General features: G+C 48.7%; 1 protein-coding gene across 1 annotated transcript; it reads right to left on the bottom strand.

Moving 5' to 3' along the window:
* Positions 1-713: 713 nt before the first annotated feature.
* On the bottom strand, positions 714-20,598 carry PLEK2 (pleckstrin 2). Its single transcript, XM_040641765.1, has 9 exons — positions 20,461-20,598; positions 11,123-11,287; positions 7,706-7,887; positions 6,505-6,596; positions 6,050-6,237; positions 5,715-5,816; positions 4,127-4,210; positions 3,165-3,243; positions 714-2,461 (listed from the first exon to the last, which is right to left on the bottom strand). Exons 1-9 carry the CDS (start codon positions 20,500-20,502, stop codon positions 2,334-2,336), a joined length of 1,062 nt encoding a protein of 353 aa, XP_040497699.1. The 5' UTR covers positions 20,503-20,598; the 3' UTR covers positions 714-2,333.
* Between the last annotated feature and the right edge of the window lie 27 nt (positions 20,599-20,625).

Below are 20,625 nucleotides of genomic sequence, written 5' to 3'. Positions count from 1 at the left end.
AGAAGTGTACTGGTAAGACAGTTAATGCCTATTTTGAAGGTTTGTCCCTGTTTAATTTAGCAGCCTCTACTAGCCTTTTAAATCCAAAAGCATAACCATATGGCTATTGCCACAGGTAGCCACGATTGCTAGTACCTGCCATACTGGGAATATTTAGAGGAGGATCTAGGTGTACTCAAAATTGGCACATGATTTTCACTTCGGTCTTTGTGAGGAGTCAGAAAACAAGTCTATAAAGCTTGTGGCATCAAGAATGTCCTCAAAGTATAACAGGTGCTCTTTAAATGTTTGTTGTAGACAGGGGAATTGAATTTCCACTTTGTTTACGGAGTTTTTTACACTTCAAGGCATAACCGTTGCAAAGTACTGGTGACCTCCATGGTGAGTGATTTTTATCCCATGTAAGCCTTTGCTCGGTTCCACAACAGTTTTGCAAAATTTATGACCTTCCCAGCAAAAAAATTAAATACCTCACTGATACCATGAAGGAGAGAATTAAACTTAAAGCATACATACCTGCTGGCCTAACAATATCACTTTCAAATATGAGGACAAGCTACACACCCTGCTCCAAATAACCTGAGGAACAGATTAACAAAGACAATTGACCAGTTTATCCAAATCTGGGATCACCATACAATGACTTTTCATTAAAAATTGACAATTTCATCTCCCCATTTGCCTGAGTTAAAGCGAAACAACTGAAAATCAGCCATAGTTTGGGTCTTGTTTAATCGTAATTGAAAGGCAAAAGTAGCTGAGAAAAAATGGGAACATAGAAACATTTTCATTTGCTGTGTTTTATAGCAAAACAAGACAACCAGTATGTACATGGATAATGCTCATTTAGTGAGAAGCTACAGAGACATGCTACGTGTCACGGCAATTACTCAGCGGCCGTCCTTTCAAACACTTGCCCTAGCTACTTCAGTGTGAAGAACCATTAAAATGGTTTGGGATTTTTAAAAATTCAAGTACTAGTACTCTGGCAAGAGTTGCCTCAAGGTGATGGCCATCTACTTTTTCAACACACGAAGATTCTGATACCCCTATACAGAACAGGGTGCAATCGTGCCAATTTGGAGTCGAGCCATCAAACCAAACGCAGTTTAATTTAGATAAACACCTGTTGATATTCAAAGAGCAATAAAGAAACTAATTCCAGGGACATTAGACCTTGGTGAAATGCCAAATGGAAAATGGTGCTTTAAAAGGCAGTCTCTTACAATGTAAGGAATAAAATAAAACCTCATTAGCTTGGAATTCCTGATCATTCAGGTCAGGTATTCTAGACAAGATTAAGAGGACACAGTTCACACTAAAAAGGAAATTTTTTTCCTTAAGCACTTTGGAAGTATCTACTCCCCTTAAATGTAAGTTACATATCTATTCATTAAAGGAAGTCTGAGCACTTGTACTTGGCAAGAATGCTGGCAGTAGCTTGTGCCAGATTACTGTATAAACTTGAAAGTAATAAAAATGTTTTTAAAGACATTGTATGATACAGACTTTTCACTACTTCAGATTAACCTCCCAACTGGTGAAGCTTCTTGGTACCTATATGTCTCAATTAAGGTTCACTTAAAAACCAAAATGCCATTCCTTAATTCTTTTACCATTTACATCATTCTCTGTCCTTTAGCAGCTCCTGCTCTGCATCTCTTTCTGAATTGCCACTTTTCATAGAAATGTGGTAATTTTACTCTGTTGTATGTGTGACTAATCTCTCCAATTGAGTCCATGATTTCTGCAGTGTATATGCTTATGCAGGCTTATTTTTCAAAGCAAGACCATGTTCAAAATTTTGCCACCATTCCCATTTTAAGATGAAGCATGTCTTGGTGACAGAGATCACTTGAGATGTTTTCATAATCTTGCATAATTTGTATAGCCTCAAGCATGAAAAACCTTTGAAAACTATAAAACTTTGTACAGGAAGTCTAATAGCTAGAAACGTGTCAGTTTTTACTAATTCCAGAGAAGGAGTTAGTTTTTGACAGCACTTCAGAGAGCCAACATGAGACTAGTGTTTTATTTAGTATTATATTATGACTAGTTAGTGTTACAACAGGGACACCTACTAGCTGTGAGGATGGGTGAAAGTCAAGAATGCTGATGCCTAACGGCGGTTCTAATATTTCCAGGCTGTTAACAGGAAGACAGGGAAGGAAATAGCACCACTGCCAATTGTGATCTAAGGAACTGCAAAGCCATACAAAATATACAAAGAAGCTAAAAGTCTTAACACACTCCCATTCTGCAGGAAGTCTTGTCTGTACCATCTGGTAGGAGGGAGGAATCCTGTCCTGCTCCTTCAGGAACACATTTCCTTGTCACGTTAGCTTTTTGATAGCTTCAATCCACTCAGCTCGCTCAACCTTGCTGCTGGCCTGGATATAATAGTGTGTGTCTTCCTTGGTAATCACTTTGAAGAGATTCCCCTGGACATTCCCTTTAACCCCTAGGCAGAAGAAAAATTCGTGAGTGAATATCCGTGTCTGCTTTCAGCTAGAAATGAACTGAGCCACGAACAAAAATACACCAAATGAAGTATTTCTTAAATACCAATGTATGTGGTTAGGGAATCCCACCAGAAGCCTGCTTTCCTCTCTTCCACCTTGCCGCTCCCCGTCCCTCCCCTCCACCCTCTTGGCCGACTGCCTACACTAACTACAGATCTACAGTTCCGTTCACATCTGAGAATCCAGGAGGTTTATGTGAGAAAGAAGTAGGCACAGATTTGGGACTTGACTTTAATTTGTTTAGCTTCTTTGAACCTCAATTTCCACATCCATTAAATGGGAACACTACAGTCTTTCTTAGCTGGCTATTGTGAAATTAGTATGCTCATAGATGTTAGAGTGTATTGCTAACCCTTAAACACTGTGTAGGCTACTATTCTTAGGTGGAAGCTTACCTGCCAGTAAGCACAGAAACTGAGGGGAAAGAGGAATACCAGAGACAGATTATTTAGTTGTGTTGTGAAAACACTAAGAAGACCCCACATGCCCCTTTCCCTCATTCTGAAATCGGCTCTAAAATGTACTCATCGTCTCACTGAGACCTACTCAGGCCCCCGTTGTTCAGCCCATCAGCAGAGCACCGCTGCGAGTGCAGCCGGGAGCACCCCGAGGCCTGCAGGCTGGCACGGAGTTGCACCTTACCGGTGGGAACGCCATTATCCTCCAGAGCAGACACGAGTGAACCACGAAGAGAAAACCCACCCACCGGCCGGTTCTCCTCCTGCAGCAGAAAGAATTCCTGATGAGGCACAGTGTGAACTCACAAAAGGGAGAAAGGAGTTGCCCTCTTGCGAAGCCAGTGAGAGTCATCTGCAATACAGGAAGCTGAATTTGGACATCACGTGGTCACGTTACATGTACCATAAGGAAGTCTGGGCTTCGTTTCACTGCCAGCCGCAGCAGGGCCACACTCCTCCCTGGCCCTCGGCCCTCCCTGTTGTCTGCCAGGTCCCAGAGGGCTCCTTGTCATTCCTTCAGGCGCTCCCCTTAGGCTGGGGATGCCTGACAAGCTTCAATATTTCAAAAACTGAATGAAAATCATACATCTAAGACAAGGCTGGACAGGCCAGCTCAAAGGCCGTTTATCTTTGCTTTTGACTGGAATTAGATCAACTCATCATACAATAATACTTATTATCTGAAACTCAGAGTAGCAATTCTTCGATTGATTAGAAAAGAAGAAAAAGAAAATTAGTGAATGATGGCTTAAATAGTACATGATAAAAGGAACTTTCCACAACATCAGTGGGTACAAAAGGTTGAGGGGCAGAATTCATGGTGTCTCCGCAGAGAAAGCACCGTTAGGAGTCTCCTTTATCAGCCCACCCCACCCCCCCAGCCCCACAAAAAGCTTTGGAGAAACTAAAAGGTGCTTTCCTCTCAAAATAATGATAACCGTCTGCGCAGGCAACAGCGTGCTGGAAGAAAGAAACGATCAGACCGTTAGGTGTAGCTAGGATCGTGGAAGGACAAGCACAGCACAGCAGAAGTGAGGGCAGGGACGCTGGGAGAAAGGAAGGAAGTAGAGCCAGCTGCCCGGTACGCTCGGGAGAGAAGTGTCTGAAGCCTCACACTCGGGTGCCAAGTGGACACGCGGCACTCACTTTGGAAGGGTCGTAGTAATGCAGGAAAGCCGGATCCTTCCTCAGAACAAAGCGCCGCACCTTCCAGTTTTTCCTCTTGTGCCCCTAAGGCAAAGAAAGGGTTCAAGGCTCATCTGTGACAGCTCTGTCCCTTCCTCCCACTTCCACGCGTCTAATGCCCAAGCCAACTTGCTACAATGGACTACTTTCTGGAAGGAGTCTGCTGGATTACAGACCCAAGGATTACAGTGACGTGGACCTCCCTCTCAGAGACACTTGAGCAAAAACACTGCCACAGTTAGTCGAGTTGACAGAACCAAAGAGGGTCAGCACTGAAGGAAAAGGGGAGCATTACCCAGACCCAGTCAGGGTGTAAGGAGGACAGGGAGGCAGCAGGTGTCCACTGGACTAAGAGCTCACAGGCAAACTTGAACCCAAGCACACCGACTTTTAAGTGTCAAAAGCAAGCCTACAGCTACATGGATATGTGCACACATCGACAGTAAAAACCACTTCAGCATTCTGCATCAGAAAGAGTAAGAAATGATCAATTCTATGTTAAAATCTAAACGTAGAAGATATTGATGCGTATGACTCTCTTTGCCTTCACCCCCAAGATCACAACGCTTCCTTAGCCCTCTAGCCGGGAGCCTCCAGAGTCCCTCTCACACCGTCCTCCCGGCCTGCCCTGCACGGGCGACCTCCCCTCACTAGACTCCCATCAGCCTGGGAGTGGCGCGGCCCTCGGGGTAGAGACGCAGTCGCAGGCATGGTAAGTAATCTAAGAGCAGATGGGGATCGTGATACGCAAGAAGCAGGCGACACAGCCGTGTGCCCCAAGTACCAGTGGGAATGGCGCCGAGCAGCACGTGTGTCCACTGGACAGACACGCCCATTCACACAGTGTGCAGGATATGCACAAACACGAGTGGTGTGCGGAAGGTCCGCTTACCCATCCCGTGCTGGGACACGGTGATTCTGTTCGCAGGCCAGCCTGTGTGTCAGGCACGCAGGTGTGCCCGTGACAAGGATGCTCCCCTGGGCATGGTTAGCAGGAGGGACCACAGTCAGTTTTTAAACACTGATGTTACATTACACAATGTCATCTTCAACCCACCGCAGTAGGTGGACAAAAGACATTTTCTGTTCGTGTATGAGGGAGGTGTGCGGTGTCGCACAGAAGCAGGCAGAGACCCCAGGAAGCGTCAGGGGGCTGAAGGCCAGCAAATGCGAAACACCAGCGCGGCAAAGCAGGGCCCTTGCAGCCCAGTGCACGCAGTGGGCGGTGCTGCAGACACCGTTCCCTGGGACTGCGATCGTGACTCGCGTGCACGTTTCCCCTGCATCTCTCTGTGTCTGGGACTCTGTGTGTGTGTGAGTGTGTGTGTGTGTGTGTGTGTGTGTGTGTGAGAGAGAGAGAGAGAGAGAGAGAGAGAGAGAGAGAGGGAGAAGGGGCATGTCCATGCCTCTTGCTTTGCTCCCGGCAGCTGCCGCTGGTTCCTGCTTTAGCAGATTCTCCTGGAACTGAGCACCTGCCCTCAGGCACTCTCAGCCCTTCTCACCCTCTGGGGGCATCTGTGCATCTCCCCCCTCTCCAAGGCAGGCATACCTGCTTGGCCAGATAGCCTTGTTTTACCACTGTGCCACTTAACTCCACAGTGCTGAGACTAATTTCTTCCTTGGAGCTTATCTTCTTCTTGTAGCTCTCAGCCTAGCAGGAAGGAAAGAGCAAGGACTGTGTTACAAAAAAAGTCCCAGTTCCAGGCTCTGGGGGCTACCAGAGGGAAAGGAAAATCCTCGATTCAGAAACCTCACTCCACCTGGAGGGAGAAGAGGTCCCCAAACCCTAGGCCTCTCGCCCATGACTGTGGACCCCTGGCGCTCACTCTGTTACCTCCTCCTTCCTCTGCCCCCATGGCAAGAGGAACTCCCTCCCTAACTTACGAAAGTGTACAGGGCCGTGGAGTCATCCAGGAACTGCTCGGCCAGGTCTCCAGAGCGAATGGCTCCCATGCTTCGGACACCTACTGGCTTCAGGAAGTTCTCTTCCATGAGCATGGAGGCCAGGGTCACGGCCTCCAGACGGTTGGCAGAAAAGTTATTGGAGATGAGCCAGTCCACCAGGGAGGAGCCTGCATTGGGGCAAGTGCAGCCCCAGTCAGACAAAAGGCTATAGACAAAACTCCCTGGGGGTGCTTGGCTGTGACCTCATTGACCTTACCCTCCTGGGCAGCCTTGGGCTCTACCTAAGAGCAGACCCAAGGCCACACCCACATGTGGCCATCTCGGACCAGCCCGCTGGCCGCAGGCAGCTCTGGCCTCAACGCAGGAGGGCTGGCATGGCCAAGTCCGGTCCCAGTTCCCACCGCCTGTCCCAGACCCCAAGAGGGGAGGCTCACCTATGAAGGTCTTTTTGTAGGTGCTTCCCTGCTCCATGTTGGGGCTTGGCCGGATTCCACTGCTGCTGTCGTGCATCTTGTCCACGATACGGCTACACAGAAGGAAGACAGAGGAGAGGCGCCCTTCATCGCACCAACACTATGAGGGAGGGGCCAAGAGCTGCGGCCAAGGGTATAAAGCAAGGGGCGACGGTATGATACCCATCACCAAGCAAGGGGGTATTCCGTGCTGCATCAGAACTGGAGAGGTAGGATTTTAAGACGTTTCTTTTCTTCTGCTCGTCTAAATGCTCTAATGTTTCTATATGAGACAGGTACTACTTTTGTAGCAAAATTAAAGAGCTGTGACTTTTAATTTTAGAGTAAAAATTGTACAATAATGATTCTCTATGACCATAAAGTGTGATCTCCTCCAGCTACTTCTCAAAGTCACCCATCACTTGAACCCCCTCCTGCCCGCGCTGCTCGTCCCCCTGCACTCACCACGGTCTAGCAGCGGCCCTGCTGCACAAGCAAGACTTCAAGGAGCCCACAAAGGGACTCGTCCTGTGTCTTCGGCGGGTGTAACAGTTCTGCTACCTGGGAGCTTAGGGGGTGTTGCCTGCGCTTGTAACCGGCTCCGTGATGGAACTCCTACTTTGGAGTGCTGCCTCCACCAGTGACCTGCTTTCTGTTCTGTGAGACGATTCCTGCCACCAATGGAAGATCTTGTCTCATTTTCTATCTATGTCCTTGAGTGGGAAAGCCCCCGAGATGAGATCTGATGTATTCCCATTTGCATCTCCGGGGTACCTAGCAGTGCAGTGTGGGGCATGCAGTAGGCACTCTATAACTGTTGCCTGAATGAATGGCTGGATGTGGAACCTCACAGAGCAAGAATGCAGCTGCTACCTGAACACATCACTCTTGCCACCAGGCTGCAAACAAGACCAGTGACGTGGCAAGTGGAGATTCCTGGGGGGCTGTGACGGAGCCCTGGGCACCCTGGCTGAAACTGCAGGGAGGGTCTCAAGACACTGAGGTGGGCGAAAGCAGCAGAGGCCCCAAGAGGTTTCAGAGGAGCAGCGCAGGTCGGGAGGGCCTGAGGGCTGCCACCAGACAGGCCTGCGCGGCAACCACGGAGCCCCCTCCCTGCATCACACAGAAAGAAGAGGCTGCAGCAAAGCCAGGCAGGGCAAGGGGCGGGGGGCCGGGCACTCACTGCAGGCTGATGTGAGGGGGCAGCTTGAAGGAGTTTTTCAGTATGTGGAGCTGCTGGACCTTCCCCGGCTGCCCAGCGTGAATAGCCCCCGTTATCTCAAAGGCCCAGGCATCCCTCTCTTCTCGGGAACAGGCCTCCAGGAAGTACTCGGTGGATGTTCGAGTCTTCAGCTTAATGAGGAGCTGTGGGAAGAGACAGCCAGTCAGACCAGCACCCAGAGGCCCAGCGGGCAAGAAAATGGTGGTGGGGCAGCTATGATGACAGGCCCACAGCAGACCCGGGACACAGAGGTCTGGGGGCTGTCGAATGCCCAACCCCCTCAGCCACACCCCAGTGGGGGGTCTTCAAAGATCCCCTTGTACACCTCAAGCCACAGGAGGCTCGTGGCCTCGTAAGGCAAGCTCTCCCTCTGGCATGGACCACTTAGCATAGGGACTGCTTCCTGGGCACTTGGGCCCCTGCTTCCGATTCTGCCTTTGAGAACCTCACAGACTAACCTCACCTCCCACGACAGTCCCTGTGCTGAAATACACTGGCTTTCAAGGCAGACTGATCTGAACGCAAATCCCAGCTCTGCCACTTAGCTATGGACGCTTGGACACATTAAGGAACCCCACCGGGCCTTGCTTTCTTCATCTGTCATATGGGGATACGAACCCCTACCTTGGCGGCGCTGCTCCTTACCCTCCCTTCCGTGCTCTTTTCTTCAGTCCAAGCATCCCCAATCTTTCACACACTTCTCACAGGGTATGGTTTAAACTCTTAACCAACTCACGCTCTGCCACACAGTCTGCAGGTGGTCAGCATTCTCAGAAGCTACGAGCCGTGAACGGAACCAGCTGCTCCGGGAAAGCTCTGAGGGGCATGGGGTGGCACGGGGCTGACAGCCCGAGGCCACACTGACTGATGGCCCTGTAGACGCACACTCTGTGCTGTCAGCCAAGAGTCCTTTTCAGGTAGGCGGCATCTCCTCCATTCTTTAAATGGGCATCGAGGGGTTCTTTTGGACCATTATGGGATTTGGATGTTGACCCTATCAAATGTCCTTCTGAGTAGAATGGGCCTACAGCTGGGGAAACAGAGGCATTCTTTCATCCCATTCTGGTTTCCAATATATTATTTCCCAACTTGCTTCGCTTGCAAACTTAACATCCCTCAACTAACAGCAAAACGGTGATAAGACAAGGCTGGCTCACAGTCCCGAAGAGTACCATGAATCTGTTCCTCCAAGTTAGCACTGACTCACTCACCAGCATTGTGGGAGTACAGATTCAACCAGCTCCGCATACCTGCTCTGTCTGTCGGCAGTCAACATTTTCATGAAAGAATTTCAGGAGAGACTATAAAATTTCATGTGAAATCCAAGCATACTCTTTTATAGCTTCCCTAACTTAAATATATATATATACACACACATACACATATATACACTTTATAACTTGTTCTTAGTGAACCTACAGGCTCCTCTTGACCTCTTCCAGCTCAAGGACTCATGAACCGGGCAGATGACCGTCTGGGAATTAACATGAAGCTCACAACTCCAGTTAGCAAATTAAACTTGTGTCCTTTTTTGAGTCTTTCTAGGTCCAGCCCATTAGACCAGCACTTTCGCTCTCTACCGTTCCTTAAAGATTATTAAGGGGCATCGGGTCAACAAGTTAACCTACAAGTTTTGGGGTATAATTTATTGAGAACTAGAGTCTTAAATTCACTTAGAAAAGTAGGGTTTTTCTCTCTTAAAATCATCTCGCTTATCTGTAAATTTGTCTTCTCTCTTAAACATTAATTCAGCAAACATTTGCTAATCGTCTGCTCTGGGTCCAGACACCGTGTTTGGTCTTCTGACACGACAAGGAGGAAGGTGCAGCCCCAGTCTGCCCAGGCTGGGCGTTCTCCAGCAGCCCTGCCTCCACGCAGAAGAACACTGCCCCACCTGACTTTTCCCTCTTCATCAGCAGCACCTGCAGGTTGGCAGCAGGAAGCTGTAGAAGGACATTCCCTCCATTGCCTTTCTGCAGCCTCCTAGGCTGGAATTACACCCAACACCTCTCTCCTTCACCTTCAACATCCAGTCAACCATGTCCTGTGGACATTTCCTTCACAATGTTTTCTCGAGGTCCCCCTACTTTTTGCCTTACTTCATGCCTCATTTTTTAATACCTTCCTTTGTTCTCTTGAGAAAGATTCAAAACTACAAAAGAATACAGTGGTTAACATAACAAATACCAAGAAACCCACCACCCAGAATGGACTGTCATGAATATTTTCTCATACTTAGAAGGCTTGTCAATTGGTCTAGAAGAGTCAAAGAAGAAAAACATGGTAAGAAAGAAGAAAATGGTGGGGTGCCTGGCTGGCTCAGTCGGTGGAACGTGTAACTCTTGTTCTTGGGGTTGTAAGTTTAAGCCCCGCGTAGAGAATACTTAAAAAAAAAGAAAAAGAAAAAGAGAAAGAAGAAAATGTAAGATCCCTTCTTTATGGATCTAGTAACTTATTAGGAACAGAGAGTAGTTCCTCATTTTAGTCCTCCTGAGTGTTTTTTACCCATCCATTCTCTCAGAACCTTCAGCGACTCCCCATTTCCTCCATCTGGCCCCAGCCAATCTCCCACTGCCCCCTGGGGGAACATTCCCCTTTGGCCACACGGGCCATTGTTTTCTCCAAATCTATCTTGCCCCTCACTTTTACTCAAGACTTTCCACCTGCCCAGAACGTCTGCCTCTCTCCTCTTTCAGATCTTTGCCAAATCTCTATTCCTCCCAATGCCGTACCTGACTCAGACAGCCTCTAATTACATCTTCCTCCTCTTCAGGAATACAGTGTTTTCTACAGCTAATCATGTTTGTGCCAACATTTGGAATTCTGAATGTTTTTCAATTAACCACTTGCTTTCATGATAAGATTAATAACTGAAGGAAAAACACTCTTACCATTTGCTTCCTTGACTCCTCCAAGCCTAGCAAATTTCTTGGCACATAACGGGCCCTCAAAAAATGATTCAGATACCTTTTTGATGATGGGGTTGAAACTGCACCTGACTTTTGGAACACACACCCCCTTCAGGGGATGGAAGCCACCATATTAAATTCCAAGGTAGGAGTAATTGCTCCCATGTGTGTAGTGCCTCCGAGCCAACAAAGTGCTCTGACAGACCATCACCTTCCATCATGATCCCCAACACAATCACGGGAGATAGCGAGGTGTCATTATTCTACCCCATTTTATAGATGAGGAACTAAGGCTCAGAGAGGTTCAGTTACTCGCTCAAAGTCACACACCTGGTACGTAGTGCAGCAGGACTTGGATTTAGGTTTTTCAATGATAACTCAGCTCTTCACCCACACCCCCCTCACCAAAGAGGCCAGAGGTGGGAGGGTCCGAGGCAGGAGAAGGCGGGAAGCAGGGGCCTTCACTTACGGGTCGGTTTTCATACTCCAGACAGGGGCAGGTGATGGTGCAGCCATCCAGAAGGATCCGGCCCTTGGGAGGGGTCACCTTCCGACCCCCCTCAAGCTTGTAGTACAACAGCGTGTTCTGCCGAAGGATGAACCATCGCGCCTTCCAGTTGTGGACAATGTGACCCTGAGGATAGACAGGAGAGCCCTGCAGTGAGGTGGCTGAGGGGACAACACTGAGTTCAGGGAGAAGAGTCCCAATGGCCCAGGTAGCCAGACTGTGCCGTGGAATCAACTGTCCAAAAAGGGGACAGCATTATCTTTAAAAAAAAAACAAAAACAAACCCCTCATTTTGTTTTTTTAATTTTAAAATAATTTCAATTCAGGGGCACTGGGTGGCTCAGTCAGTTGAGCGTCTGCCTTTTGCTCAGGTCATGATCTCAGGGTCTTGGGATCAAGTCCTGAGTCTAGTTGAGCTGGGCTCCCTGCTCAGCGGGGAGCCTGCTTCTCCCTCTGCCACTGCCCCTCCCCTGTGCTCATGCTCTGTCTCTGTTTCTCTCTCTCTCGAATAAATAAATAAAATCTTTAAAAAAAATAATTTCAATTCAGAGAAAAGCTGAAGAATAGTATTAAAGAACTTTTTTTTTAAAGATTTTATTTATTTATTTGACAGAGAGAGACAGCCAGCAAGAGAGGGAACACAAGCAGGGGGAGTAGGAGAGGAAGAAGCAGGCTCCCAGCGGAGGAGCCTGATGTGGGGCTCGATCCCATAACGCCGGGATCACGCCCTGAGCCGAAGGCAGACGCTTAACCGCTGTGCCACCCAGGCGCCCCTAAAGAACTTTTTTTAACAGAATCATCCAAGGGTAAATTTTTAACATGATGCTCCACCACTTTGGAATATTTTATTGTGTATCTCCTACAAAAGAGGGGAGGAGGAATATTTCCAACACAACCACAATGCAACCATCAACATCAGGACATTTCCATTAATGTGTTATTTTCATCAATTCCACAACCTCCACCCAAGTTTCACCAGTTGCCCTAATAATGTCCTTAATAGTCAAAGGATCCAGCTCAAAATCGTACCTTTGTTTTCATTTTCATGAAAAAAGCATCATCTGTCTGGATCTCCTTGTCATCTCTTTTAAGTTAGTAACAAAGACCTTTGGCATTAACCTTCCAGTTCCCAGTTGGCCTTTTTTGTGATTATAAACCTTGAAAGAACCTGTGCAATATACAGAAGAGAAAGTCCTACCACTAGGAGACAGCCATTGCTAACACTTTGTGTTTTCTTATAGTCTTTTTTCCTCTTAGTTTTTACTTTCTGATTAAAAAAAAAATCAGGACCATGTTACCTATAGTTATTTACTATCGAGTTTGTTTTGTTGAGCTTTGCTGGGCATCTTCTCACACCAATATATTTCTTTACAACATAGTTTTTAATAACCACTAGGTGGATGCAACATTTGCTTGTCAGTCTCCTATTGTTTGTAGCTGAGGTTGTTTTGTTTTTTTCACTGTTATAAACAATTCCACAGTGAATATCCTTGCACATAAATTCTGACCTGCATCTCAGATTTTTTTCCCCTTAGGATATATTCCTAGAAAGAATATTACTAGTCAAAGGATGTAGGCAATTTGTAAAATTGAAGCCACAAACAGTCTACCAGTGCTAAGGACCCTAAGAATCTTGCTAAGTCTGGTCTGACAAGCCTAAAAGGCAGGGTATTTGGGGGGATTCTCGGGTGGGTCACAGAGCCAACGAACAGGGTAGTCAAGTAAAGGCAAAGAGCCTATTTCTAAAACAGACCAACAGATGAGGGAATGTCTACTGAGGAATCAGTAAGGAATGGGTTTAGTACACACTCATGAAAGGAACTTTCCTGGCATATTTCCCAGAGCAGAGCCCAATAAGGACTGGACTCTAAGAGAGATGCGCTTTGTCTGAACCGGAGACCATTTCCCCAATTCATGCATTTCCTCACATTTCCTAGCATTGATGCCTTTCAAAAGCTCCTTGAGTTCTCACATCTGTGGTACTGTGATTGCTCAGTGTGCAGTGAGTGCTGTTAGGGAACCAAAAGTTGTAGAAGGAGTTGACGAGTGAGCACTGGGCTGTGCCCAAACAGAATTTACTGTGGCAGCTAAATAAAACTTCTAACCATGTTAATCTGACAAGAGTTTATTAACATGTCTAAGTGCTATCACACTGCATGGCAATCAGGCTGTTCGCATGAGATGACTCTCGTAGTCAAGTTGAATTTTACGTTTAGCTCTCTCCACTCTGTCCCGTACTCAGGATCGACATGTAACATGACGGTTGACAGCTGCTCTTGATGTGGGTAGACATGTTTAAAGAAACAAAAAAGATTTAGCTCCAGCTTCTCAGAGGCTGAGGTTCTCTACTGCTCTCCACGTGGCCCAGACTCAGGTCCCCTTTCTCAATGACCCCCTATTGTGGGGCTCCTGGAGCAGCATTTGCAGTAAATTGCTGGCTCAAAAGATTTCGTATGGAGAGAATGCAATCCTAGTTGATGGAATGGGGGCAGGTGTGAGGTGGAGAAGGGGAGAGGGCGAAATCATGTTAAACCTTAAAACAGGTGTTACGGGCTATATTATGTCCACCCTTGCTCACACACATTCATATATTAAAGCCCTAACTCCCAGTGTCGACTGGATGTGGGGATAGGGCTTTAAAGAGGTGATTAGGTTAAAATGAGGTCATTAAGTGGGCCCTAACCCAATGTGACTGGGGTCCTTATAAGAAAAGGACACTTAGACACACAGAGAGACATCAGGGAGGCATATGCACAGAGGAAAGACCATGCGAGCACACAGCAAGAAGTCGCCCATCGGCGAGCCGAGGAGAGAGGCCTCAGAAGAAGCCAAACCTGCTGACAGCTTGACTTGTACTCTAGCCCCCAGAACTGCGAGAAAACAAATCTCAGTTTAAGCTGACTTGTCTGTGGTATTTTTGTTTCAGCAGCTCTAACAAACTAAAACAACAGGGAGAGGAGAAATGGGGCTTGGAGATATCAGAGAGAAAAGTGTCACCAACAGATGTTGAACAGGACAAACCAATATGGAGTCTGTACTTTCCTGGACAAAACGCTACATTTCCCAGAATCCTTGGCACAAAGGCAACAGATAGGTGACCAAGTAGCTGCCACTCCCACGCATGGGGAACTGATGCCTATCTGGCAGCCACCTAACAGGAGGAGACAGGAATTTTGGGCAAGAGTGGTGTTGGAAGAAGAGGTCCTTCTGACACCCAGTCTCCAGAGCTATCAGGGACAAACAGCAAATAATGTCAGCAGTGATGTTTCCACTAGAAATATCTGGTGGTGCTGTTGGGTATTTTTGTCCAGCTACATCGTTCCTGGCTGTATAGCATCCCAGCCAGGTTCTCTGGCCCTCCCAAATATTCCTGAGTTACTTAGTAATTAATATTCCTCCATGAAATCCCCTTCTGTTCAAACTCACTAGAGTGGAATGTGTTCATGAGCAACTACGAATCCTGACAGCAAAGGAGACAGGTCTGAAGAGAAAGACTGAGGAGAAAGGATTTACCATGCAGGCAGAAACCCTGAAGCAGCTGGTGACCCTCATAAAAACTGTTCAAATTCTTTGACCCAATAATTCCACTTCTGGGAATGTGTGCTGAATAAATCGTCTAGCATATGGAAAAGGTTTTATGTATTAAGACACTTTGGATCATTGCTTATAATAAAATACTGCAAAATATTCTAACTGTGTAACAATACCATGCCCACTGTGGCTGTAATGGAGGGATTCCAATCCTAACAGATGGCAGGAAAGGTCACTGGTGGAACCCTCAAGGTCAAACCCAGCAGTCTGAGCCTACCAAGAATCACAGCGCCCATGGTCTTCAACACAGGCAAAGCACTTTCACTTACATGTTTTCATACGGTACCTAAAAATAACTCTAGTAGTTATTTCAGAAAATTTCTGAAGGGATACCTCAGGAAAGATAATAGTTATCATCTCTAAGGACTAAGATTGGATACAGGGCAACAAGAATGAAAACTTATTTTTCAGTTTATGGCCGTGAGTACTTTTCTAGTTTTTTTTTTTTTAAATAATAAGCATTATTATTTTTATAATGGAAAATGAATTGAAATTCAAATAGACAAAAATCCTCATGAGATGACTAGGGAAATCATTCATTCATTTATCTATGCATTCAATAATCAATGACTAGCGACTACTACAGCCAGCGCTGTGCTGGCAGCAGGGAGACAAAGATGAACAAGATTCTGACCTAAGACAGTGGAGGAGACAGACCGTGATGGCAGCCAGTGTGATAAGTTCTAGGACAGATGATTGGTGCGGTCGCCCAGGATCCCCACCTTCTAATATTCACACCCTTATATAGTTTCTTCCCACATTGTTCAAGGGTTGGTCTGTGTGACCAAGAGAATATGGCAGAGGGATGAATTGTCAGTTCTGACATTAGGTTATAAAAGACCCTGTAGCTCCGGTCTTGGGGACTCTCTCTCTGACCATGTATTCTGGGGAAAGCTCGCTGCCACATCATGACCAGCGCCTAGAGAGAGGTGAGGAACCCAGGCCACCGGCCAGCAGCCATGTGAGGGAGTTTGCAGTTGGATCGTCCGGTCAGCCAAGCCTTCAGGAGCCTGCCACACTGGGCAACATTTTCGCTGCAACCTCCTGAGAGACTTGAATCTCGCAGCCGAGATGTTCCTGAATACCTGCCCCTCAGAAACCGTGTGAGATAATAAGTGTTTGTTGTTTTAAGATGTTAAGCTTTGGGGTGAGTGTCACAGAACCAGAGAAGTAGAACAGGTCACGATGCAAACCCCAAAAAGCAGCTCCGTTGGAGGAGGGGGCTAAGGAGGCTGAGAGGGGTGAGGAAGGCTCCCCGAGGAGCTGATGCGAGGGCTGAGTCTGGAAGGCTGAGTGGAGATGGCCAGGTCAGGAAGGCAGGGAAGGGAGAGCCTGAGCCACTTCCACCTTTGAGAAACTCCAAGTGGTTCTATATGGCTTCGGCACAGAGGCCTGTGGGCAAAGGACAGGGGAAGCGACGCGGTTCCAGTCGGCTTCAGGTTCCATCTTGGAAAGTTTGATCTTTATATTGTGGCCAGAGGGGTGTCCTTGAAGACTTTTAACTAGAAGGATGACGAAAAAGCTTGGGTTGTCATGTTGAAAAGATCACCCCGACCCTATTGCGGCAGAACAGCTGGACGAAGCGGCCAGCCTGGAGCAGGCCGCTCAACTGGAGGCTGTGGTAACAACCCACCAAATAGGAAGAACACCATTACCCCCAGTCTACAGATAAACACGCCATGCTCAGAGGAAACAAGGAACTGGCTCAAAGTCACCAGGTAAAGGGGGTCGGAGACCAAAACCACAGTGGTATAGCTGAAAAATATCCCAGACCTCCCTATACCTGGGCAGATTCTTCCCCCTCCAGGCTCCTGTCTGCAAACGGCTGGCCGGGGCCAGAGGCCAGTGGGACCACGAACAGCTTAGGATCCCTAGAATCCCTTTAGGGGGAGGGAGGAGAGTCCATAAGCTGGGATAGCAACTCCATGGCTGGGCTTAAGAGGCATGGAATGTTACAGCTGGAGGGACCCTTCAAAAAAGCCCATACTACTCCATACCTTCAATGATGAGGAAACTAAGGCTCAGAAAGTTCTTGCCCAAGACCCTACAACCCCAAAGAAGCGGAGATGGTACCTGTTATGGATTGAATTATGTCCCCCCCAAAAGGTATGTTGAATTCTTAACCCCTGGTACCTACGAATGTGATCTTGTTTGGAAATGGGGCCTTTGCAGATATGATCAGGATGAGAGGCAGTCATACTGTATTAGGGTGGCCCTAATACCTTATACAAAGTGGAGAATTCGGACACTGAAATACACAGGGAGAAGATGGTCACGAGATGGCAGAGGCAGAGATTGGAGTGATGCTTCCACAAGCCAGAGANCATGTGTGTGTGTGTGTGTGTGTGTGTGTGTGTGTGTGTGTTGGTCTCTGCCCCCCATTCCTGGCACAGAGCTCCTGAAACCCTTGCAATGTCCTGGCTGCTAGAAGCATTTTTTGTTCTCATGAGGTGACTCCGGGTGGGTTCTTGGACGAAGCCTGGTCATCGTAAAGAACAAGTCACAGTTACAGGCTTGATTCTCTTGAGAAGCAAGAAGGGCTGAAAATGATCAATCACACCTATGTGATGAAGTCTCCACAAAATCCCAGAAGTATGGGGTTCAGAGAGCTTCTGGGTTGTTGACTACACGGAGGTACTGAGACCGGCATGCCAGGAGAGGACACAGAAGCTCCACGCCCCTTCCCACATATCTCGCCCTACACAGCTTTTCCAACTGGCTGTTCATCTGTATCATTTACCGTAGCCTGTAGTCAACTGGCAAATGTGTTTCCCTGAGTTCTGTGAGCCACTGCAGCAAATTAACTGAAATGGAAAAGGGGGTCATTGGAACATCCAAACGATTAGCCCGTTGGTCAGACCCACAAGTGATAACCTGGGCTTGTGACCAGTGTCTGAAGTATGGGCACGGTGGGGTGGGGGTGATGGGGGGCAGTCCTGTGGGACGGATCCCTTGACCTGTGGGACATGACGCTCTCTCCAGGTAGACAGTGTCAGAATGGAATTAAATGGTAGGACATGCCGCTGGTGTCACAGAGAATTGCTTGGTGTGGGGAAAAACCTCCACACATTTGGGGACCAGCAGTGTCAAAAGGGCAGTGTTCTGTGTAAAAGTAAAGGAGACTCACAGGATAAAGAAACAATAGGGAGGAACAAAGTTTTCCCCTACAGGAGAAGGAAAAATCTGGACTTTCCTTTTACAGAAGAGGCAAGGGAGGACTCTCCCCTATAGGTTTCAGAGGAAGGATGGCCCTGCCAACACCTTGATTTCAGACTTCTAGCCTGCAGAACTCCTAGACTTTTTTCTTCTATGCCTATTTTTTCCTAATACCTTGTATATTTTTACTCTTTGGGTTATCATATCATAAGCATTTTAAACATCTGCATAACCATAATATACTTCGTCATTTATTCGTGGGGACATATAGGTAGTTTCCAGTTTTTTCACTACAAAAATAACACTTTGTTCATAAAGCTTTAATGGTATTTTCGTGGTATAGAGTCCGACAAAGGAAAGTTTTAGGCCAAAGTGTGTTAACATTGCCATGTCATTTTCTAAGAGTGTCCTCGGATGTGTGAGCGGATGTGTGGATGTGTGAGCAGGCAACAGCGCCTGAAGGGCCTCAGCGTCTTCTTAAAGGAAAAGCAATCATGCCCATGCTGATCCCGCTTCCTTCCCCCTCACCCTCCTTTAAAGCCAGGCCAAGTGAGTCCCCTGTATTTTGCCTGGAGCTTTGCTTCTTTCGTGTCTGGGCGGGAGTAAGAGCCAAATCCATCATGCCCCTGCCTGTCTCCTGCTTCACCCTCACGGGTGATGGCTGTTCTGTACTCTGGGCTTCTCGCTCGGGCCCTCCCCCCCACCCTCCCCCCCAGGGCTGAAAACCCTCCTAAATCTATGGAATCCCATGGCCATAACTCTGCAACTTCGCCAGCGGACACAGAAGCTGCTGTTGCCACCCAGGAGGAAAGGCGTTAAGGGGGAGAGAAAGCTGACTTGGATCCGTGGGCGGGAACTGGGAGCAGGGGCCCCAGGGCCAGGTCCCTCACCTCTGAGGAAAGGGTGTGACTTCCCTTGGCCTCGGGCCAGCCTCCACACTCCCGTCTTTGGGTATGGCTGGAATGAGCTTTCCCCATGTCAGCCAGGCCCCTTCTGTGGGCTTTGGGGGCTAGACTGTCCTCACTTCCCTGCACCCTGGACTCCCCAAGCCAGCCACCCAGGACTGAGCGGCCATCCTGAAGAGAACTCAGGTCCTTCCCTCCCTCTCGCCTTCCCTGATTCTGCGTGGTGGTGGCAGTGGTGGGGAATCTTGTGAGGTAACCCCAGCAACAGGGGGAGGCCCCTCCCAGACAGCCCCAGCTATCTGGACAACCAACAATGCCCACCAAAGCCTCTGCCCAAGTCATGCTCTCCTGCTCCCCTCAGGAGCTTCAGAGAAGTGGGAGCTGCAGAGGCCCTGCCACTGGCTGTCTCTCTGAGGGGCAGCTGCCTCCACAAACCGAGAGGGACCAGGCTATCGCTCTAATCACCGTGCCTTGGAATTTGGTACCTGCTCGTGTCCAGCCTGACCCTTGATCCGGCATCAGCCTCCTGCTTACGGTTTTGAGCAAACAACACACCCGCCCTCCTATATCAAATAATGTGTAACATAACATGGCTACATTCCCTACTGACCTGAAAGCAATTGGAGACTTCAGGGCTACTCTGGCCTCCAGGGGAGGCAATGCGAGGGGGAGCCCCTTCCTCCCTTTTCCTCCATCTCCCTCCCAAAGCTATAATCTCAGTAGAACAGCCAAAAGGCTTATCACCAGATTTTATGCTCTGCTGTTATGTTAGTATAAACCCTCAGTGTCAACATCAATGTTCAAAGAACTTTAAAATACCGAACTTCCTCTTGCTGCTGCTCTTTGGTTCATTTTCCACCTTGAGCTGCGTGTTCTGTGTCTGTCTGGACTCTTGCTGGCTAAGGGAAAGGCCACGTGGGCCATGGGCAAAGACTGAGGATGGAGGCTGTGTCCCAGTTGTTGTTAGTCCTGCGGCTGTGGACAAGCGGTCTCATCCGTTTCCTCATCTGTCATTCGGTGAGAACACCCCCCACCCTGCGGTGGGCAGCACAAGGCTTGGAGTCAACCTTAGTGGGTTTGCACGTGCTCCATCACCCACGAGCTCCCAGATCCTGAGCAACCTGCTTAATGCACCTCCTTGAACTTTGTTTCTCCTTTGGGGAGAGGGAGGAATAGGGTGCCCCCCGTGCGGGGCCGCTGGGGGACCGAAGAACGCAAGGTCCGGGGCTGGTGCACCGTAAGCGCTTAGCAGCCTGGGCTGCCTCCTGGCCCAGGGGTTACCGTGGAGAGTACGGGAGCTGATGCAGTACACAGGTGGGCGCTGCGAGCCCCAGAGCACTTACGTCGTGTTAATACAGCAAATTTAAACACGGTCCTCTCCACATCTTAGGAAGTTGTTCTAACTAAGCTGTCCGCTTCAGGAGCCGCCCCCCACCCCATACCACTGGCCCGGCGGGCCTCTCCTCCTTGTCTGTGCCCCGGCCGCTCTGTTCCACCCGAAGCCGCCCTCCGACCCCGGCCCCCGGCCCCCGGCCGCCCTCGGCCCGCCGAGCCCGCCGTCCAGCGCGGGCTGGGGACTGGGCTCCGGGAGCCGCCGCCCGCCGCCGCCCGCCGGGCCAGTGTCCGGAGGGGCTCCGGCGCGCTCACCCTCTTGACGAGGAAGCCCTCCTTGAGCACGCCGTCCTCCATGTCGCCGCGCGCGCCAGCCGGGCCTGCGGGCGCTCCAGGTGCGCTGTCCCCGCGCCTCTCGCGCCTCTCGCGCCTCTCGCGCCTCCCGCGCCCGCTGCGCCCAGGAAGCGCCTCCGAAGCCGC

Source organism: Ursus maritimus, unplaced genomic scaffold (assembly GCF_017311325.1).
Source record: "Ursus maritimus isolate PB19 unplaced genomic scaffold, ASM1731132v1 scaffold_25, whole genome shotgun sequence".
Classification (NCBI taxonomy): Eukaryota; Metazoa; Chordata; class Mammalia; order Carnivora; family Ursidae; genus Ursus; species Ursus maritimus.
The sequence above is the reverse complement of the archived record's forward strand: the minus strand, read 5'-3'. Positions and strand labels throughout refer to the sequence as shown.